This window comes from Acomys russatus, chromosome 17, assembly GCF_903995435.1.
Source record: "Acomys russatus chromosome 17, mAcoRus1.1, whole genome shotgun sequence".
NCBI classification, from domain to species: Eukaryota; Metazoa; Chordata; class Mammalia; order Rodentia; family Muridae; genus Acomys; species Acomys russatus.
In genome coordinates, this window is record NC_067153.1 from 16,176,930 (window position 1) to 16,200,261 (window position 23,332).

General features: G+C 44.7%; 1 protein-coding gene across 2 annotated transcripts in view; it reads left to right on the forward strand.

Moving 5' to 3' along the window:
- The window catches only part of Zfat (zinc finger and AT-hook domain containing), a 184,462-nt gene that overhangs the window by 83,615 nt on the left and 77,515 nt on the right, over nt 1-23,332 (forward strand). For both annotated transcript variants that reach the window (XM_051159571.1, XM_051159572.1), the window contains exons 8-10: nt 6,544-6,631; nt 8,163-8,312; nt 10,998-11,171. In XM_051159571.1, coding sequence (XP_051015528.1) covers nt 6,544-6,631; nt 8,163-8,312; nt 10,998-11,171 — 412 coding nt within the window. The remainder of the gene's footprint in view (nt 1-6,543; nt 6,632-8,162; nt 8,313-10,997; nt 11,172-23,332) is intronic.

Genomic DNA, 23,332 nt, shown 5'->3' on the forward strand with positions numbered 1-23,332 from the left:
GAGATTAAAGCATTTTGAGATAGACCCCAACACAGTCTGCCACATTCCCACAGGGTCTATGGCCTTAGACAATTCACTTGTCATTTCTGAGACCTGCCATCTTTTATATAAAATATACATGTAAAAGTTCGTCTTGGTCATTGTTTTGTTGCTATGAAGTGACACCATGCCCAAGGCAAGTCTTAAGAGAGAAAGCATTTAGTTGGGGGCTGCTTATAGTTTACAGGTTTAATCTATTATCATCATGACAGGGAGCATGGGAGCATGCAGGCAGACCCTAGAGCAATGGCTGAGACTACATTCTGATCTGTAGGCAGAGAGACTCTGGGCATTAAAACCTCACAGTACACTCCCAGTGACACACTTCCTTTAATCCTTTTGGAGGCCACACCTCTTAATCCTTTTGAATAGTGCCACTCACTGGGGACCAGGCATTAACATCTATGAGCCTATGGGGTTCATTCTCATTCAAACCATCACGAAGCGCATTATGTACATATTCATGCATACTCATGTGCTCTGGTACATATAAGCATATATGCACGTGTATGTACATAGACATACCTGCTTATACATGTACACCTGTGTATATTTGTGTATTCCTATTCTGCTGTTATTTGAGTGTTAAAATAGAGTGGCCTAAGGTCGTGCCTGATTCCAGTTGAGCATATATGCCAGCTGTGCTGGCTTCCTTTCTTCTTCTCTTCTCACTCTCATCTTGCAGGCTTGCTTTTGTTCTTCTCTTTCTCTTCCTGCTCCTTCCTAATCTTGTTCTCCCTCCCTCCCTCCCTCCCTCGCTCCCTCGCTCCCTCCCTTTTTCTCCAGCAGGGCACAAGGGCATGTGGTTCTGTCATTCCTGTCAGGTTGGCACTGAACCTGAGGGAGTGAGTCCAGTGTTAGGCTATGTTCTTGTTAGCAGAAGCCTTAAAGTGTGGTGCTGGAGACTAGGAAAGCAAAGGGCTAGAGTGAACCCCTTACCTTGTGTTTTGTAGATGTAATGTAACTACTCCATGCCTCAGTTCATGCCAGCAGGTGAGGATGAGACGAAGGAGTACATCTAAGCGCCTGGCGTGGACTATGTATTGAAACTAGCTGCTCTGGACTTAGAGCCTCTGAGCCCGGGTGACATTGGTGACAGGAGCTAAGCCATTGCTCCCAGAAAAATCGACTGTGCAGCCTATGCTGCCTCTTGTTCCTCATTCAGACTTGGCTTGTTAGCTATGAACATCCTGGGGCTGCTGGTCTAGCCTGGTTATTTTCTCCCTCAGGTGCCAATGCTCAGTCTCTTGACCACATCCCTGAGTGTTGGGGTCATTTGGAGAGCATCAGGAATGATGTCTTTAGTCTTTACTTTGTCTGCTTTGCTTCTTACTTTTAAACAGCTGTTGTAGATGCTGGCCTCTGAGTGTAACAGTCAACACCTTCATCAGAACAGCTATGATAACTGCAGTGGACCTCTGAGATCAGTGACATTGACTGTTGATGTTCTCTCATAGAAAGGGGGGCATGGAGAGGGTCATCCGACCATCACCTCATCCTAGTCACTCTCTCCTTCACCCTGTAGCTAGCTGTGTATAATTCTGTCCTAATTGGCACATGTCTTTGCGATCTCTGGGGATGCTGGAGTGTGTAGATTGTGTGTGGAGGGGGAGTTAACTGAAATGCTTGGACCTCCGTCTGTTTAGCTAGTTGTCATTAGTTCTGGGGTGAGACTTTTCTCCTTTGGGATCACACAGACTCTTTAAGTAACTCCTCACTTGTGTTCTGTAAGTAAGTCCAATAAACTCATTGGTTCCCCAAGTTAGACTTTGTTGGACCTGCACGTTGGTTTGTCACTGGAGTCCTGTAAGGAGGGGGTTAGCATTCCTTTGCTTCTCCCCAGGGAATGTGCACTCATCACTGGCATTTCACTCTTCTACTACCATGGTGATGACTATGGTTGTCACTACCTCTAGCAACATGTAAGAAGCTCTGGAGAGACCAGCCTTGGGCAGAAAGCTGATGCTTTGATCTTGTAGCCACTTGCTTGTGTTTTTACTTATTTTCCTAGTCACCACTAGGAGTTAGGAGTAATTTCTTCTACTGTACAAGAGTCTGGTGTCTCAGTCTCGATCATGCAATAACTAGTCTGTGGTTGGGCCACGAGTGAGGGATGGCAGACTTCATTACATGGCCTCCTCGCAGTCCAATGCTGTTTATCTGGTGGTAGCAGGTCATTAGTGTTAATGATGGGATTCTTGGACACTTGGGCAATTTCTGTAGGAATGTGAACTTTGGCCCAAGTAGGCAGAGACTATGTGGTAGATACTCCTGTGCTACAAAGTGGCAGCCATTCCTCAAGATGCATGAGTGAATGTCTGCACATTGCTGCCAAAGTGCAAGGAGTGTGACTCAGTTACCCTCACAAGAGATACTGTCCTGCTTCTTGTCAGTGCTCACATTTTCATAGAAGATCTTAGTGTTCAATTTCTGCCTTTGCCCCCGTATTTGTGCTTCTTCCCATTGAGATAATACATGCTTTTAAAAATGGGGTCTCACTCCGTAGCTCAGAATAGCCTCAAACTCATGGTACTCCTTTTGCCTCGGCCTCCCAAATTCTGGGACTGCAGGTTGAAGCCTCTTTGCTGAGCTCAACGGAGGCACTCTGGTATTTTTTTTTTTTTTTTTTAGCTTTTATTCTTCTTTCTTACATTATACACAAATGGCAGTTTTCTGTCCCTCCCCTCCTCCCAATCCGTCCCTAGCTTCCCCTTCTCTCTTTCTTGATCAACCCTTCCTTTGCTTCTCTTCAAAACAAAAGGCCTGGTTTTCTTTCCTGTGCCCTTGGAGAAGGCACTGGGCAATGTTGGCTGAGGTTTCACTTGTGTTTTAGTATTCATGCTTTTAACACAGATTCCCATGCAGAACAAAAATTAAAACACCATCCTCCACTTCCAGGCGAGCCTACAGATCCTGCTGTAATCCAGTTGTATTAGGGTGCAGAGATGATCTGGCAAGTTGCCAGGTTCTGTGACCCTCACACTGTTTCACAGCTAAGAATACATCTGGCAGTCAAAAAGAGTGATGCCCAGTGTAGTTTCTTCCCAATGCCTCTTCTCATTACTACATCCATGTCATCGGTTGGTAGTGAAAGAATGCAGGCAGCCGTCCATGGGGATTGGTCCAGGTCATAGGGCATTCTGAGGATGCTCAAAATCTTTATGTAAAATCATGTATTTCTTGGTTTCCTTCTTGTTACTATGATAAAATGCTAACAAGAGCAATTGTAAAAATTATTAAAACTTTGTGAAAGGGAGACTTGCGAACAGATGATTTTACTAAAATGCAAAGGAGCTTTGGGTTGTGATGTGTGCACTTCCAGCCCCACACTGGGCTTTGCAATTTGGGGGCAAATTGCTGAGGCTCTTTGAGCCTAGGTTATCGCGCTTGCAAATTGGAGATAAAGTTCTTCCCTCATCTCTTAAGATTAAATGAGACCAGTGAAGGGCAAGGTCCATGGATCATGATCCATTAGAGGGTTGTGCAAGCATCTGAGTGAGTCATGCCTGGCTCTCTTAAAAGGGAAATGGAGTAGACTGAAATGGAGCCTGTCAGTAATGTTCACCCCCACACAGGGCAAATATCACTTTCCCAGGTTTTTTGTTTCAGTGTTAATCATTTGCATGTCAGTGCATATTAGTATTGGGGCTGTGTGAGGGGGCACAGAAACTACTAAGTGGCTGGATTCCGTGGTCCCTATTAAATTAAGTGTGTAAGCTATTGACCTAAGTGATTTAATTGGTGATGTCCCAGAACCTCTATGTTACAGTACCACTTGTTAGGAATGAGATCTCTGGCCTCCTGCTGTCATCCTAACTCTAAGTGGGCTCTGGGAATTTGTTACTCAAAGAAGGGCCCCTGCTTCTGTTTTGTCTTCCTCTCCAGAGGCCTGAGAGGTGCCCACCTGGAAGCTGCAACCCAAGCCTGAGAGTGTTGGCTTTAAGATTTTGAAAAGGCATAGCTTTGCCCTTCAAACTTTCTAGGCCCATGTTTTGGAAATGAGACCACTAGTGTCCACCTCCAGGAACACAGGGTTGTAATGTTGACAAGGACACAGCAGGGTCACATGCATGTGGGGCTGCCCTGGTAACTGCTTCTCAGAAAGTGTTTAGAATACTTGTCCCAGATCTTTGAGAAACACATAGATTTATTTTGTTTGGTGCTTGCTGAATAATACACACTTTTTGGATAAGCTAAAATAATAAATAAGTGGCCGAAAAGCACAGGAATTGAAGGAAGCTACTTTATATATCTTTCCAGAAATAAATGGGTATACCCAGTCAGTGTGTATTCATGTGAACAGAGAAAAATGCAGGAACTGAAAAGTGATTTTCCTTCTCGAGGACTGTAAGATTGGTCATGTGATAATAAAGTATGTTTGATTTGGGGTTACTCCATTTTAGTGTTTTGCCCGCTGTGCAGCATCTCTCAGGTTCTCTGAGCTTCCTCGTGGTCTAGGAAAACAGAACTGTCTTCAGCAGAAGGAAGGCCTTTTCTCTGCAACCCTAAATCTAGCACATTCTGGTATTGTGTTCCAATCTGTCATAACACAAGTGTCACCTTCCTACTTCCTGCGGCATCTCTGCATTCCTCACATGGATGGGTATGCTCTCTGTGTTAGCTTTAGCTAACTTGTAAGAGCTCCCAGATCTGCTGCCTTTGTCCTCAGTACGGCTTCTGGCACATAACAGGTACCGCAACTGACCCATTCCTGAGAAATCGTTACGAGCAAGTGCCAACTTCTGGGGCTTGCTGCATGTATGTGTCAGATATGCACACTTAGTGGGAGAATTCAGGTTGATCTTCTCCAGCTAGTGTGGGCCTCAGGACTCTCCATTTCTTTGGAGGCCAATATACCTGACAGTGAGGAAGAGGCCGGATGAGGTCACCTGAGTGATAAGCTATGCTCCTGGCCTCATGCAGTAGCTCCACCTGCATCTTCTGCCCTGACTGCAGTCTCATGCTGACACCCGCTTCTTTCTAGGGCACAAATGGCTTTGAAGGCATCTCTGTTGGAGCAAACAGACTCCAAAGGCTGGGCTCTTAGCAACCCTGTGGCTAGCTTTCTTGTGTTCCCTGCCTTTGCTGGGGGCTCTTTTAGCCGTAGTTCTTTTTAAGTCTGCTGAGTGTGTTTGGTATTTGGGTTTCATCTGCCACAAGACACTGAGCTTCTGAAAAAGAAGTAAATGAATCCTAAGAGTCTGCCTTTCTCCCAGCCCCCTCTCCCACTGTCTGTTTCCTGACAATCTTCAAAGACATCAAGAAATGGGGCCCCTGATAAGCTCTTAAGATAAATTGCTTTCAGACTATCAGGGATTAAAAGAAGAAAAATCAAACGTCAAGGACTCAGGGGAGATCAGTGTAAACTCCTTCAAAGCCCTTCCGAATGCCTCCATCGGCTCTGATGACAAGGGCGGCTGGGCCTGAGGTGGGAGGGCGGCTGCAGGATGCCAGCGGGGCCTTGAGAATCTCTCCAAAATGGCACCTTGAGCCCAGTGTCAAGGACAGTGGAGGGGAATAACAGGAGCACATTGAGAAACCCCAAGGCCATGTTGTCTGGTGGAAGTCAGAGGCATTGGCTGGCCAGAAAGTGCATGACAAGTTCTTTCCTGTGTGTGTGTGTGTACATACTTCATAGTAGAAAGCTGTATCTTTAATTATGTATTTTGATCGTATTCACCTCAGACTCCTCTCCTTAACCCCTCCCATCTCCTCCCCACCTCCTAACATCATTTCTTCTTCTTTTTTAAATGACCACCAACTCCAGTTTGTCCTGTTCGTGTTCTCCTGGGTCTAGGGCCATCCACTGGGGCATGGTCAGCCTTCCAGACGCTACTTCTTTAAAGAAAGGATCCAACCCCATTCCAAAGCCATCAAGTTTAAATGGCTCCTTAGTTAGTGGTGGGGGCTCACGAGTTCATCCTCCCACCTCTTCTTGCTAGAGCGTTGACTAGAGTCCATTTCTTAACCTATAATGCGAACACGAATAGCTTTTTTTTTTTTTTTTTGGTGGGTGCTTGTGAATCTCAATCATATGTGAAAAGCTCACCTCGAGCAGTGTTTTGAGTGCTGCCCTGGAAAGTGTGTGGCCGAGCTTCTTGGCTGTCCTCTCTACCTTCCTAGACTTCTCACACTGGAATCTTCCCTAGGCTCTGTAGGGCTAGGTGGCTGTCTGTTAAGGGCCTGGAAGGATATAGTGCACGTCTGGTTTTGATGCGGCGTTTGCTGTTGGTTGTTGTGGGGGTGATAGCATTGATGATGGTCGTAGTAATGATGTTAGTGATGGTGTCGATTGCTTTGTGGGGGGAGTGATAATAGTTGTGGCGGTGGTGTTTGATGATGGTAGTAGCGGTGATGGTGGTAGTACATGGTGTTTGATGGTAGTGGTAATGGTGTATGGTGCTAGTGGTGGTGATGATGATGGTGAGGGTACAAGTTACCCTTCAACAGAGCCTAGACTTAAGATAGTTAACTGTTTTTTTCTTTCTTTCTTTTCCTATTAAGGATAAAAGGAATTATTCTTGTCCTGTATGTGAAAAATCTTTTTCAGAAGACCGATTGATAAAGTCACATATCAAGACCAATCATCCCGGTAAGGTTATGAATTTTAGAATAGGAGATTAATTTTTAAATACTAATGTTTGTGAGTTCAAGGCCAGCCTAGTCTACAAAGTGAGTCCAGGATGGCCAAGGCTACACAGAGAAACCCTGTCTCGAAAAACAAAACAAAACAAAAAAAAAACCCCAACCAACCAAACAAACAAAGAAGATAATACTGTATGTAAGATGCAGCAGCTTGGAATGAAAAAGGAGGATGGGAATAAATCAGTATTTGAAATGTTCACACTTTGGGGGAGCCTTGGGTCTGCCTTGCTTCACCATGTACTGCGGTAGGGGACCACCTGTACTCGGATGCTGTCATTGTTGCTGCCATAGGATCTTCGAGGTGGACCTTATCCTCAGACTCCATTGCTGTGTTAAGTAGAGCAGGCAGAGTAGACCTGGGTGCTCCGTGTTACACAAATAAGTAGCAAGCAAAATATACCTCTTTCTTAATCTCTGTCTTTTCTTGTTGAAAAACATGTACTTGCCCTTGATAGAATTCTGGTACCTCCAATTTGATCACTTTCCCTTGGTGAGGAGGCCTGGCAGCATCCAGAGAAAGGGGAAGCAAGCTATTTGGATGAGACCTGATAGGCTGTGGTCCCTTTCTTTCAGAGGTCTAGGAGAGGGGAATAGGGTGAAAGAGGTAGGGAGGATGGGAAGACACAAGGGAGAGGATAACAGTCGGGATGCAGTCTAAATTATAGGAAAATAAATGAAAAAAAAAAGATTTCTCTGTTAAAAGTAAAAAGCTGACAGTTTTGTTTTGGAGCCTTGAACCCTTGTCAGTGTGGGAACTCATGGGTTATGTAATTCTGCTCTTCTGGTGTTAATCTTTGTCCTATCTAACTGGCTGTCAGTGGAAGCTGAAGACAGCATTTAAAAGCACTGATGATCATGAATACAAAAGTATACAAGGAAGCTCGTGAGTCCACATCTCAGCTTCCACATGCTTCTACATTTTTTGCATGTATCCACCTATGAAAATTTTTTCCTAGTAGATTCTAAAGTTCAATTTTCCTATGACTTTACAAGTATCTCCAATAAATAATGTTTTTGTTTAGCATGACCTCCAAGGGATCTATAAAAAGCAGTACTAACCATGATTCTTACTGCATCCTAGGGTATTGTGTGTGGCCACTTAAAATACCCCGAATCAATCTAAGATTTTTTGTACATGGTGTTTGAATTGAGCTGCAGTATTTTAGCGGTCATGTCACTTACACGCCTTGTATTCTGTAGAGCCCCCAGGCTGCTGTCTGTTTTCCACACCAGTGACTTCTAGAAGATCTGAGTTATTTTTCCTATAAAAAGCCTGTGTTCCACATTTGTCTGGTCATTGCTGAGCAGTGTTTTCTCCATTGCTCACATTCTACTGCCTGATCAGATTCAAGTTTAGCTTTCTCAGTAAGAATGCTGCCTTGTGACACCAAGCTATGAAGTGCCCACTGTAGTTTCTTTTCCTCTTACATGAAGAACAGAATGCCCTGTCCTCTCTGATCACACTCCTTCTTTGTCAGAGGTCTCCATGAATACCATTTCCGAGGTCCTTGGGAGACGAGTCCAGCTCAAAGGGCTAATTGGAAAGCGAGCCATGAAATGTCCATACTGTGATTTCTATTTCATGAAGAATGGCTCAGACCTTCAGCGGCACATCTGGGCTCATGAGGGTGAGTTGTCTTTCTGTCTGGAGCTTCTGTTTAAATATGTGCTGTGTGCTTTATTTTGGGACTACATAGAAGGACGTTTACCTTTACATGCCCTGTTGTCAGCGGTTCTTTAGCATGTTGAGATGCATGTACCAGCCAGTGGAGATCAGAGATGAAAAGCGGGGCTTTAGTTGCATTTGTGGCTACTACTCAGCTCTGGTTGTAACTGTGGTGAAATAGATGATCATACTTTGATTACTAGGAAACTAGTGTTCTGAGAACAGGAAAGCCCAAATGTCGCTCTGGGCAGTTCCAGCTCCCACCACCATGTTCTAGTTGTAACTGGCATTGAAGAACAGTGAAACCGTGAATGGCTGGCAGTGAAGAGGGCAGTAGGAGTCGTGCAATTTTGTCAGTGCGGAGTGTCACTGTTTATATCGTAGAGAGAGGATTGGAAGGTGGAAAGGCTGAGTGTAAATGTGGTTATCCAGATAGGCAGAAGGGCTGTGCTCAGGGATGCTCGACCAGCAATAGAAGTGTTGGGTGGCCACTTGCCAAGATTCTGGCAAGCTGGAAGTCAGAGTCTCCTGTCCCTGCTTCATTCTTTGCTCTTAGAGGAGCTAGTTGCCCCTTGGGCATGAGGAAGGTACAAACAGCACAAGCGCCCCACTAGTCCTGTATATTAGTGTTCTCCTGCTCACCAGGAGCCTAGCACTATAGGCAGGACTGTAAGGGGAGAGGAAGAGGAATGATAAAATATTCTGCATAATGTACTATGCATTGCAGGCCCTACGGGAGGAGCGGTGGGAAGGGAGACTCCCACTTCAGCGAAGAGAGAGGGCTGTGGGACTGAGGCAGTGCTGAGGCCACTGCTTCCCTGTTCACTAGCACTTAATGAGCATTTGGGCCCCAGGCAGTGCACTTTTTGCTTTGCTCACGATACCCTGGTCAGTGTGTTCAGGGACCTGAGAGCCAGTTAAGTTTCATCAGTGAGGAAAACAAGGCGTTGCACAGCCAGTAGGTAGTGAGACTGGGCTTTGGATCCATGCTGCATGATTCCAAACCCTGGTCTTTACATCTTCACTGACTTGCACTGGGAGAAACTTGTACTTCCTATGTGGAGGCAAGAATGGAAGAGTGCGGTGTGGTGCATACACATACGTTATTTTCTGAGGGCATTGAAGGAGTTTGTTGCTAGGAGTTTTCTCAGCAGAGAAGGTGGCAGAAGCCTCTGCCTTGGAATGGTGCTTGTGGCAACCATCTGGGGATGGCCAGAGACAGAACCAAGGACTGGACACTGATGAAAATTCAGGGAGATGGGAGCCGGAGGATCATAAATCTGTTCCTCTGGGTGGTAATGCTTATGTGGCAGACATAGGATTGGAGTGGGAGGGCATGCTGCAGCCTTCCCTCACCATGGATGTGGCACAGGATGGGACATATATTCCATCTTCATGACCTTCAGTTCACTTACACACGAGATGCAAATATAAACTGCCTTGAGATTTGCTGCAGGGATCAGGGAGATCATCTAAATTCCTCAGAAGGATGCTAAGCATGTGTCCAGGCTGAATGTGTAGCTAGCACTATTGCATTCACAGGGGATGGGGCGTTATTATTCCATATTGAGCATTTGAACGAAACCCCTTATTTTAAAACACTTCAGAATTCTGATAAACGGTCAGAAAGTTCAAGGCTGCCATTTTGTATTGGAGTGTCATGGCATTCTCTTTTTTCACTTGTCTATGAACTTTTCTATAATGATGGAATTATAAAGGATAAAAAACAAAAACACCCACTCACCCATATTACAGTATCTGGGACTCTTTGGAGCTAATCACTGCATTGCACTATGGGTATTATTTCTCTCAGCTCACTCCCAAAATAAAGCACAGGACAAGAACAGCAATAGGCAAATAGGAGGGAAACATGAAGACAAAAAGAAGGGACAACATAAAGAGAAGTCCTGGGCTCTGTGCACAGTCATAGATCTTGGTCACACGTGGAACTTTATTCACACGCCAGGCCTATGTTGCTCAGAGGGTTTAGCATTTCAGCGTGGTCAAGAATGAGTCTGAGCTGAACCATGACAGCTGTTCTAATGCTGGCTCTCAGTGGGTGAAAGCAAGACAGGCAGAGTAGGCGCAGTTCTATTGGGAGTAGCTCAATGTGAGTTACTGGCACACAGCAACACCCAGTGTTGTATGGCTTTGTTTATCTTATGAACAGGAATATCCCTTCATGCTTGACCCTGAGTACCCGATCCCATGATTTTTGCAAAGACTGATGGGGCCTCTAATTTTATTTAACTCAGCTGGATTTACTTATTTATTTAGTTGGATTTAATGATCGCTTTTTAAGTTGAGCAGGGTGTCTCTCTTCAGAGAGTTAACAGTCTGTAGGGAGAGCAGAGTTGGTCAACTTGATTCAGTGTGCAAGAACATTTGAGCAGGAGTGAACTGACAGACTGTGGAATGTTGATGGGCCACTAGAAAGGTCAGAAAGCAGGGGCTTGGAGACCTTCACTGACTCTGCAGTGTCTCTCTAGGGTGGAGCAGGGTGAGGTAGGCCAGATTTGGGACGTGTGGGGCATGTTGGGAATCAGCAAGTGCATTGCTCTGCTCAGATGGCTGTTGTTCATCTGGATCCCCACACATATATGCAGAGACACATGTAAATATATATCTGTACATTTTTCCTTGGTAGGTGTGAAGCCCTTCAAATGTTCTTTGTGTGAATATGCAACTCGTAGCAAGAGTAACCTCAAGGCTCATATGAATCGTCACAGCACTGAGAAGACCCACCTCTGTGACATGTGTGGCAAGAAATTCAAATCCAAAGGGACATTGAAAAGCCATAAGCTCCTTCACACATCTGATGGTGAGTCCCTGAGCCCCAGTGACCTGTAAATGTATGGCTGGAAGCTGGTATGCCCAGACCAGCAGAGACCATCCATACCCGTGTAGAGGAAAGGACTGTATTTTGTAGGATGCACACACTGAATGAACACAGGTCCTGTCCTCTGTCTTTCCAGCGTGGGCGGCGCTAAGCAGTGCCTCACTTACAGGATGCTCTGCATAAACTCTTTTGGGATACGTGAGCATGTGCTGTTGACGCCAGGGAGAGTGAGGCTGCTGGAGGAAGTAAGCTGTTAATGCTTGGTTCTGGAAGTTTCTGTCTTCTTTAGCCTTCTATCTGACCTTGCTCCTGATCGTAAGGATAAGTGTGATGGTACCCAGCATGATTTTTTTTTTTTTTTTGAGTTGATGCTTTTATATTAAAGCTACCTCAGGATTCCTACTGTTCAGTTTAAAATAGGGCTTAACCTAAAATAGAAACAATATGAGTTACTGTGTGTGAGAGCCATGAAGGTAGCCTCCAGGGGCAAGAAAGCCAGAAGGATAGGTTCTTGTTTCAAGTGGTTATTTAGATGGGATAACACAGGAGCTGGTGTGCATTTGAAGGTAAGTGTCTGGATGTGGGGAACGCAGAAGCCTGTGGTTCAAGGGTCAGCGTTCTGGTGTACAGTAGGCACACAGCATCCATAACATCTTCTGGTATGGGCTTCATGGAGGCAGCCAAACTAGCCAAGATCTTACAAAGTGTTGATTGAATTAGAACCTTCAGCTGTGGGAGGGACTTGGGAATGCCTAATGTTACAAGACTAATACAATCTCTCAATAGATTCTTATTGCAGCATAACTAGATATAAGAATCAGGGTTTATTGTACAAATCACAATAAGTTCCATGTTGATGTTAATCCTGGAGCTTAGGAGAGGATGTGTTTGTCATATCCTGCTAACATGGTTTGTCCGTCCTGGGAGTAAGTCCTGCTGTGTGTGGGCGACCTGGTTCCTTGGGAAGAGTCAGACTGAGCTTGCAGGGATTAGTGGGAAAGGCTAAATGCTTAGTTGTGGTGCACTAGGATTAGAGTCAGGGACTTGAGGGATGCTGAACCAGTGGCACAGCCATGACTGTTGAACAGTACTTTCTGAAAAAAACAGTAAAAGCTGTAAGCAAAATGGAAAATATGCCTGTTTGGGTGTGCTGAGTGGTAGAGTGCTTTTCTAGTGTGAATGAGACTCTAGGTTCAGTCACTACAAAGAGACAAAGGTATAATCCCAATAATATAGGCCATCACACAGGGATAATAAAAGCATTAGCAACATATAGCTACTTACTATTTTTTCACCTTCTCAAAGAATGACCATGCTGATCTTGCATTACCCTAGTCTTTTTGCAGGAGCTGTGTTTCCTCACACAATGGCCTGTTTCTCCCTAAAGCCTGCATTCATGAAGGCCATCAAGCTCCAGAGCCACAGAAGTCTCATTGTCCCCTGAGTTGTGGTAACAGCATTAGGAGGGCATTCATGGAGACTTAGAAGGGTGCAGTTGTCTTAAGTTTGATTCTGAAATCCAGGTCAAGGCATGGAAAGCCATTTACTCACACGATGCTGGGCAGCTGCTTTGTATGTGGAGGGAAGGGACCAGTGTGAGCAGTATAGCAGAAACAGCAGTGTGGCCTCCCTGCAAGGGAGTAGCCTCGCAAATAACATGGAATCTTTCCCAACAAAGCTATAGAAATTTGCAGTTTTTCTTCTTCTTTTTTTTTTCCTGTCACTTTTGGGAACTTTATTACATTGAAAAGTGAAGAGACAAGGAGGCCTTAACATTTCCCTAGTTTCTCAGCTGTGGTGCACTGCGATTCTAGGCAGCAACAGCAAGCAGGATCAGCTGGAGTGGAATGTGACTTGCCGGAAGCTGGTTCTTTGCCCCCAGGCTACTGCGTGTGCCATCTGTTTCCCTTTGGCCTTTGCCATGCACTCCTCTTGTTGAGGGCTGGTGGCTAAGCAGAGCACTGGGCTGAGGCTAGCCACCCTAGCACCACTGGCTACCTGCTGTAGCTCTCTTTAGACTGCATGTTCTTATTTCCCTTTTTTATTTTATTTAAGAAGCTTTGAATTTCTCTCTCAGATACCATGCATAAGGTAGAGACTTTGGAAAGGTTTTATGTCCCTTACTGATTTCTGTAGCTCTCCTATTGTATCTCATTGGTTTCATAGAGCTCTGTGGACCTTAGTGCTTTGCAGGGCTCTATAAATATTCCCCCAGGTTATCATTTGCTTTTATATCTTACAGTCTCTTTTTATAGAGAGAAGTTAAAGAGCTTTGCTCATTTAAATTTGTCAATATTTTCCTTTATGTGTTTACCCTCTCTGGGTTCTCCGTGGTAAAAGAAACCTCTTTTGTTTCAGAACGAATTCTTTTGCCTTAAGTTTTATTGATGGTTTCATAACATTTATGAAATTTCAGGTTCTTAAAATTTGTTTTAGTGTATGCAGCGTGATAGGAATCTTCATTTTAACATAGCTTTCTGCTGACTAAGATCTTTCCATCTAATTTTGCTGGCCTGGAATTCCCTAAGATGCTGTGCTTCACTCTGAGATTTTGGGTTGTCTTGATGGATTTTGTTTTAGGTTATTGCTTTAAAAGATACGGTTTTAATTAATACAGTTTTATCACATGTTATTCCGGTCTGCTTTTGTTTTGTAATGAGACTTTTGGGTTTTTCATTGGATTATTTCACCTCTGCTCATGGAGTGTTAGTCATGAAAGCATCCTTGCTTCCATCCCTGGCTCTTCCCCATGAGCATCTGACCAGTGTGTAGTGATCTGACCTGGCCACTACCTGTGTTCCTTACTGATGTCCTGGATGCCCTGGCGAAGCTCTCAGATTTTAACCATAGAGCAGCCTCATACCCAGCAGGAAGCACTGCTTGAAAGTCCCCAGTGGCCATTTAGTCTAAGGTGTATTATCTTATGAGGAAGAATTAAGTTTTACTTGAGAACCCACATAGAGTAGGTAGAACTGAGTACCTGGGTTTGAGTGTTGCCTGCCTGTTCTCTGCTGGGTTACCAGGGTTACTAAGGCAGGTGACTTCTCTGTCTCCATGCCATGGAACCGCGGCTAATTATACTCTGTTGTGGTATTTCTTATGCTGCAAGGAGGTCACCATGCTTCATGTTTCCTGATCTTCTTCCTGTAGACTGTAATGCTGTTTATGTGGAGGCTTTCCATGCAGGGATGTCCCATTCTGCTACCCAAGCCCTAGTCCTGCTTAGCTGCCCACTGCATGTCAGCTTGTGGAGGTCTAGATGACTGATGAGATGCCCCCACATTCCACTGCTCCCCACCAGCTCTTGCTCTTCCTCCACATGCCCTGTTATCTGCGAGCCAGTGGTATAGCCAGGCAGTGTAATGAGTTACTAAATATTTTAAGTTTTGCATGCCAAATAGTTTCTGCCACATTTTCATCTTCTGTTTTTGTTTCTACAAACCTAATTGAAATGTTAAAAAAACGAACAACAGCAGCAAAAAACAAAAACAAAGCAAACAGAAAAACCAAATCAAACCGAAACAAAAACTGGAAGCTGTATGGAATTGGTATGGGCCTTCGACTGCTGACCCAGCCTTGGTGAATGGCTACCCATTTTCACCCGCTTTGGTGAGACACTAGGTCAGTTTGGACCACCTTGTTCTCATTCAGAAAAGACCCATTAGCAAGTTGTCATGTTCTCTTCCATGTGATCAATTAACCCATCCACTGCCCCATAGTTCACAGTGCCCTCCCCTTTTTTTCTACAACACTGTTCTGTCTTGCTTTTGTTCATTGGAAAAACAGCAGTAACAACAACATACTTGTTTCATCAGAGTTTCCTTGGGTGTATATAAACATAGAGAACACATTTGATGATTTTCTTAAGGTGTGCTCCTGTTTGAATCCAGCTCCTCTGCTTGAGTGTGACAAGGACATCACATCATAGGCCTTTCACCCAGGTGGCTACCTATACCTTCAGGTGCACGGAGCATGACCTACCCCGTCTCCACACATTTCCCCCAGGCTGTCACATCTGCCCTGCTAGCTTAATTTCTGACATTCTCTGGGACTCTGGAAGAGTGCCTATGGCCTCCTCACCTGGACATTCTGACATTTTTTTCTGAGAGCTTTGGAATTCCACTTTCAGCTGAACTGTTCAGAGTATGGCCCGCCCTTTTCTCGACGGGCCAGTGGCCTGCTGTAACTCAGCTCTCTGCTGCACTGATGCCTTTACGCAGGTTGTTCTTTGAAGAAGGAGCATCAGGGTCCTCCTTCAGAGGTGAAGTGTGAGAGCATCAGGGTCCTCCTTCAGAGGTGAAAGTGTGAGAGCATCAGGGTCCCTCCTCAGAGGTGAAAGTGTGAGAGCATCAGGGTCCTCCCTCAGAGGTGAAAGTGTGACTCTGTCATGTTTATGGCCTACAGTTCTGTTGTCTATGACTGTGGTGGGCATAACTAGTTACAAAACGGACTTTTATTTAAAATAGTTTTGGTGAATCTTCTTTAGATTACACATAAAAAAGAATCACACTTTGTTTGAAAATACCATACTAACGCCCAATACCATGTATGATAATTCAAATAAAAGGGTTTGGCTGATGCTGGGGCCGAACAAGCATTCTGCTGTTGAACTACATCCTCACTGTCCTCAGAGTTTTTTTGAAGGCATTTTGGAATGCTAATCAAATTGCATGCACATGCCAGAAATGCGTGTTTCATACCTCAAATGACATGAGCAGTAGGACCGTGTTTATACCTGCATGTACAGCATGGTCTGTCATGACTGCTAAAAGCTGTTATAAGTCATTCCTGCTTTTAGACACATTTCAATTTCACAGATAAGATGTGAAAAATAGGTATCTCAGACCTGATGAAAGGACATAGTTCATTTAGTTGTCAGCATGAGCACAGCGGAGAGGAAGTGTCCTTGCCATCCTTGTTTTTCAGAGCATGGGGTGACCTCTTTTCTACTGATCCACTTCTGCCCTTTGCCCCAGGGTCTGTTCTCTATCCAGCACCCACTAACCCTTTGAAACAGAGGCCAGATCTCTACTTTGGGGTCCACAGTTCTGCCTCCAATACAGCTGCGCACATTCTGAGCCAACTCTCAAGTGTTTTGTTGTTGTTTTCTGAATGTAGCCCTTGCTGCCCTGGAACTCTTACTCTGCGGACTAGGCTAGCCTTGAAGTCAGAGATCTATCTGCCTGCCTCAGCCTCCCAGCAAATCTCAAGTTCTTTGAGGGGCCTGTGTGGTCCTTGTAGCTTCTGTCTTTCCTCATCTTTTGTAGCCTTCCTTGACTCTTATATCCCGGACACATAGGTGGGTCTCATTATCAGGCCTGTTAAGTGCGTAGTGCCCTCATCCAGAATGCTCCCTTCTCCCAACAGGGATTTGGTCTTTCCTGAAGAGCATTTCTGAGTGGGTCTTTCCTGGGTACCACGTGTCTGCAGTCTCACCGAGTTGTCCAAACCTGTCTGCGTCTTTTCCTTCTCTCCCTGGCTGTCTCTCTCAGGTACACTGTCTCATTGGTTCTTGTCTCCACTATTGGAGGAGCCATCCCGGTGGCAACTTCATGCCCTGTCTGCATGCTTGTCCTGTTTTTCTTTAGGCTTTTCCTTCTCCCTTGTTTATGGGTTTCTTGTGTCTTTCTGTAGGCAAGCAGGGGTTTCGTTTGTATGTGCAGCCTCAGAGCAGCACTCATGCTCAGTACAATTTTGTGGAGTGGATAAGTGAAAAGCACAGTGTAAAAGGCCTTGTACAGGAAGGCTAGACTATAGCCCCACTTAAAAATGCCACTTATTTCCTTACCATTCCATCTCAGACAATTGTGTTAAATCAAGTGATTGTGAATTAGATATTTTAAACACGATTGAGGAATTCACTATTAAATGAATCTTCTTGGGCATTTTTTAATGAAGTAAAAATATAGTGAGTCATCACCCTCTCTTCCACCTGCTTGTGAGTCTAATTTTTCACATTTATTGGCTTATTTAAAGTGATATATCTCTGTTTGTTGCCATTCTCTTTCCCACAGGAGCTCATTACTGTAACTTAGAAAGGATAGGCCAATCTGGGTGAAGGTTTTACTTATAAAAGTTTGACTTCAATTATGTACAAAGTGAAGAATTGATCTGTTAGGAGCTTGATCAGTCAATGGTACACAAGAATTTAGGGGGAAACTGTGGGACCACAGACTTGGGCCTTTTACAAAGATATGCATGATGTGGAGCCTGGAGGTTTCCACTTGATTCAGAGTGCCTCCAGCTGCTGAGAGGGTGGATCCCATGGAGCTTTTCAATTACATAATCAAGTGGGAAGCCTTTGGTTCTGAAGCACAGGGTTCTTTGAGGAGCTGTGCTGATTCCTTAGAGTCTTTACTTTCTTTAGCTCAACCTAGCTTACCCACTCAGGAAGAAGGTTTCTGGTAAGATTTATTAAGAGCCATTTCAGGCTTCAAGCCCATGTGTAATAATTAGGCAGAATTGAGTTTGGAAATCAGCTGAGTTCAGAAAGTAACTTCTCTCCTTTCTCCATTTCATATTAAGAGCTCTTGTAGCTGCTTATTGGTTGGAATATTCCAGGTGATGTGAGGGTTTTTTTCCTCCTCCTTTTCCTTCCCTTCCTGTCCTCTAAGAGAAAGCAAAATGGCTCTGGGTTAAAGTACACCCATGGCTCTAACTTCTCAGAATAACCATATTCAAGAAGGAGCACACAAGAAGAGCATGGTGCCGAGCAAGCAGTCTGCACCAGTAGGACAGTGTCCTGATCTCACCCTTCCTTCCTCTCCTACCCTGGGAAGAAGGCTAAGAGCAAAGGTGGGTGGGGCAGGTGATAGGTACTGTAGGCTGCTGTGTGTGGCTGTGATGCCAAGGCCCAAGAGGATCATTTTATATGTTCACTCTTTGGGTCCATATGAAGCACTTTTTGTCAGAATTATTTGGACCACAAGATCTGTGAAGAATAATTGAGGCCATTGCACAATGTCTACGTGTGAGCTCACTTGCCTGATGTGCACACTGAGGTCTCAAATGAAGTGAGGTAGCATTTTTATGCAGATGGATGCCTTGCACAGTGTCTGCCCCCTCAGTATAGGCTCTTTCCTCTTCTTTTGTTTGGTTCTGCACTGTTGCCCCATGCTGATCTGTTCTTCCTTGTATAAAAACTGATGCACTAATTACAGAGAGTCATCAGCAGGCTAAGTCTGCAGTTGCTTGAAGTTCAGCTTTTAAAGCACAGAGATGTCTTAACACCATATTCTTGTTGCTATAGCTATTTCTGTTCTAGTTTGTCATTGCACAGATACTGCAGATGCTCACACTATGAGCTGTGCCTCTGCAAAACCCTAGCAGCAAAGAGCTGGTGATGCTAGCTGCAGGATGCTCTCTTTGCTGTAGGTGGCAACCTTGTGTGGCTGGCCTGCTAGAAGCAAGAATTCAGAGCAGGTCAAAGGGTGTTTAGAACTCCATCCTCTGGCATGACACAGCTATTGGTGTTTTGAAACAGTAGCCATAATTATATGCAAGAATCCCTTACAAGACTGGGCCCACTGACATTCTGTGGCAAACAGGTGAGAATACATGAGTTTTATAATGTGTGTTAAGCCCTCTTCTTCCCTGAGGATGTTTAATGGTTAGCCGTTTCAGGGAGATTTTCTGTGGTGTGGCTGTGCATAATTGCCCAGGTTCATGTAAGTAACCACCCATCCATGCTCTTGTAGATAACCCTAGTTAAACTCACTGATTCACTAGACTGTGTGTGTGTGTGTGTGTGTGTGTGTGTGTGTGTCCGCGCGCGCGCGCACGCGCGCGCGTGCGCGTGCGTGTGCGCCTGTCCCGTTTGTCCTTGTTGAATAGAATGAACTCATCAGAAGAGTTCACCAACACATCCTGCTGTACAGCCTGGAGCAGATGCCTTCTTAGCACATTTGTAATTGAGGCTTGTTTTCTCTGCTGCTATAACAAACTGCCAAAGGTTCAGTGGCTTAGAGCAGTTTTGTGCTCATGACATCATGCCTCTGGAGGCCCACAGTCTATGGTCTTGCTGTCATCCAACTCTTGGGGAGCAAAGAGCTGCTTCTTCCTTTGTAGTGTGTAGACTGCATACCCTTTGACTTAGGAGCTCCTCCTTCAATGTTGAGAGCCAGCAGTGCGGTGTCCTTCAGTCTGTCCCTGCTTCATCACATCTGCCTTCTGACTCTGATCCGCATGCTTCCTTCTTCAGATGCCATTAGACCCTCTACATAATCCAGGATAGGCTCCAGCATGAGACACTTTGCTTGGCCATAGCTGCAGCCTCCCTTTTTTCTCTCTGTGTACAATAAGGTATATTCAGATATTGGCAACTGTCTGCCTTTGTGGTGGGTATGGGGCACCATTGGCCTGCTAGCCTGTGGTTTTGGCCTCACACCAAGTATGTGGGCCTTGTACCTGCTCCTCTGCACACCATGGTTCTCAAAATCACAGCACCCATTAACTGTACCTGGCAAGAGTAGGTACATGTAGCTGAATCACCAAGGGGCAACCAAATCCGCCCCCCTCTCTCTCTCTGGCATTCTGTTCTTAGGGCAAAGAGGCATGGAGAATATCAGAGTGTCATTGTAGAAAAAGGATAAACACTACTTTTCTGAAAAAATGTATAAAGTAACTTTTTCAAAAAATTGCTAAAAGTTTACTTATGCAAAAATCACCTTTTTCAATAAGACTGAGTAAATAGTCATGAGGCATTTCTACTTTATTCCTGTATATATTTTTGCTAATAACAGTATAGGCGTATGGAAATTCCTTCTGTAAGCACTTCAGTATCCCTTCAAGCCTTAGGTATATGTAAAGTTTGATTTGGCAGTGGTGTTTACTTGACTGACACTGCAAACAAGTTGCCTTGTATCTGAAAGAATTTTCCATTGCTGTGGCTTTGTGTCCAGATGTAGACCAAATGCCAGAATCCAACTGTAGTGGCTTAAGGTTCTTTGGTTATTGCATTATTTTTTATATAAAACTCTTTAAAGTACCTGAGCAGCTGTAACCAGCTCCTAAGAAGCTGATGAAGCAGGTGTTGGGAAATGCAAAGACAACAATTGTCATGGTGACCTTGTATATCCATAAGAGCAGGAGTTGGGGCTCAGAGTCCCCGTCCTCTGTGGATGAACACATGTTTCCATGTTTCAGCATCTCCTTAAATATAACCTCCTGCTACAGCTTGGAGGCAGATGCTCTGCTGTTTCCCCACAAACACCTTGGGTACCCCCTGTCCTTCCACAGCAGGCAGCCCATGGGCAGCAACTCCTTGACCTTTCTATCTCAGCTGGGGCAGGGCAATGGGGTGTCCCAGTCCTTCTTCCTCTGCTTCAGCTCTGTCCCTGTGCCATCAGCATATAGCACGTCAAGCAGTTGTCCTGAACCAGGGCCTGAGCAGGGATGGGCTTGAGCAAGGATCACTGGACTCCATTTCTTCCATTGTCTGGCGTCCCTTGAATTTAGAAAGGATCTGGTTCCCAGGCTGTATCTAGAAGGTCATCTGCTCATAGTCAAAGGATGAACCAGGAGCTCCTAGTAGATGAAGAAACAGAAGAAGTCACCATAGTCAAAGACAAGGAACAGAGTTTACCAGACCTTCCAAAATTCCTCTGTCCTTTCTAGAGGTTCCACAGTTCTATCATCTGGGAGTGACTTGTAGTTGATCTTTGTCTTTGATTATAAGTAAAACTTATGTGGATATGATTGTGTAGTTATGATCACACTTTGATATTGTATTCAGTCTTGGTGGTTGTGAACCCCATAGGTTAGCTGTGGTTAGCTGTCTTAGCAGTTGCATTAAGGTGGTGATCCATGACTTGCTAAACAATGTCCTTAGCTATGGACAGTTTGTTACTTCTTGTTCTCCCTCATTAATTGTTGTAGCCTTTGTGTCCCAGGGCTTTCTTTTACATGCACAACTCTCCTTCATTGGGCCCCATCTCAGGACATTTTCACCACCAGAGCAGTTGCTTTGTTCTGTCCCTGTGCATTAACTACTGGTTTACTCTTTAAATACTTTTACTAGAGATTTGGAAGTATGCAATCTTAACTCTTTCATTTTTAGCACTATGTGTTATGAAAAATGATTAGTAATAAATACCGAGTCTTCTTGGTATCTTACAACTCATAAGGTTGAACAAGTCCTGAACAGATTAAATGACCTATGCTTCATAAAGCTTACTTAACAGTGATTTGTGTGTTAGCTTTTGTACTGCTTTCTATTGGTAGGCTAAGTCTGATTTCATTTTCTCTTGAGGAGGTGGGCATTTCAGCATTCCTTCACAGGTTCAGGAGCTACTAGACCAGAGCTGTTGACAGACCTTTTTGAGGAACAAAAACACACTATGGTTTATTGTGGAGGTTCTTGGGGCTCTACAGAGACAGTGGATATTTCTCTCCCAAAAGCCGTCTCCGTGTCCTCAGTAACCCCCTCCTCACTGTCCATTTTAACTGAACATCATATTCCCACTGGGATCTTCCTGATAAGGCAGCCCAGGGCCACGCCCCTTCCCACCCATCACCTTCACACTCAGCACTGTGTCACTCATGGTTCTTGACCACATCTTATAATTATTAATTTGCATACTTGTATTTAGGTGATGAGCCCCCAAAGGCAGCAGCTCCCTTGTCTTGCTCCCCCTCATCTCCTGTAGTCAGACATGTCACACATAGTGACAGCGTCATGAAGGTTAAAGAGTGACTGAACACAGCTTCTGGCTGCCCAGTGCCCACAGCCTGGGAAGGAGCTTACAGAACAGCAGAGTTGCAGTTGTTAGCAGCTTTGACTATTCAGTAAAGCAAGTCTTCTATTAGACAACCCCAGTGACAGCAAGCAGAGAGTACAAACATCCACTGTCAGGAGGCTGAAAGCCCAGTGAGTGAGACAGATGATAAACATGGTAAAAATCAATAAAGACATGCTGTAGTACAATGGAGATCTTGAACCATCTCAAATACCAAGGGAACTTGGGAATGAAAGTAAAAATCTAAGTATGAAATGATTCAGTTTCTATATACAGCGTTATGGGCTTCCTAGTTCTTAAACTCAATCAGTAAAGCAGGGCGTGCGGACTGCTATTCAATATAGAATGACTATGGAACGACCTAGGAGAAGTGACCCTTGGATGCAGGCTGTAGAGAAGAGAGCCAATGGAATGCCAAGCGCCCCAACAACTGAAGAGCAGGTTCTGGGTGCATTGAGTACAGAGAGCAGAGGGTAGTGTGTGGGTGTAGAGAGATGGAGCCATGTGGTTGAAGGCCCAGGCAGCCATTGCAGCCTTTGAGCCTCTGTTGTAGGTGCAGAGGCCAAGAGCTTGTAGGAGACTGGAGCCAACAGTCTTTTATAAACTCTTTGCTTCCATAACTGCTTGCACTTTATCATAATTCTTACATTTTTGCCTACTGTGTCCTTAGTCTATGTAGACAGCCTTACTTGGAGCTTAAGCTTGGATTGTCTTAGAGAGCGCCAGAGAAATGAATAGCAAGAGGAAAGGATGGTCCCCACCAAAGCATGGTAGCCCCTGTGGAAGAGTCTCTCACTGGTCCCCTACATGTACACCGGCCTCATCTCTCAGGGTCTTGTTTTTAGGTTCTCACTAGTCCTGTGCTTTAGTCATCTCTACAGGAGACAAGAGTCAGAGTCTCATGTTTTCTAATGGAGCCTCTGATTAACAGAGAAGAATGATGCCAGGGCCACACAGGTTGAACTGATCCCTTCTGCCGCCACTTTATTCTGGGGTATCTCTTTCTAATGGACAGCCCTTCTGTGACACAGGCCACATTTATGCATCAGAGCTACTGACTACCGTGGCTGATATCAGTTCTTTCAGCCCTCGTTGCATGAAATGATTCTCTGAGCTTGGAGGTAGAGTGCACCTGCGCCCAAGTCTGGGTTTTCCTGATCTAGTTCATGACGTAGCAAGCTGCTTAGGTCTGTGACTCCTGTTGCTCATCCAGAAACTGATGATACTTCCTGCACCCCTGGTTTGGGTGCCTAGTGGGAAAATACATGCCTACCACTAGGGGTGCTAAAAGATTTAGTAAGTAAAGCTAGAAGGAAAGGTGGACGGTTTTTAAAAATCAGCCTCTTTTGCTTTGTAATTGTTCTTTTCCTTGTGGGTACTGTGTGGTTTGTATTTACATAAAGCTGT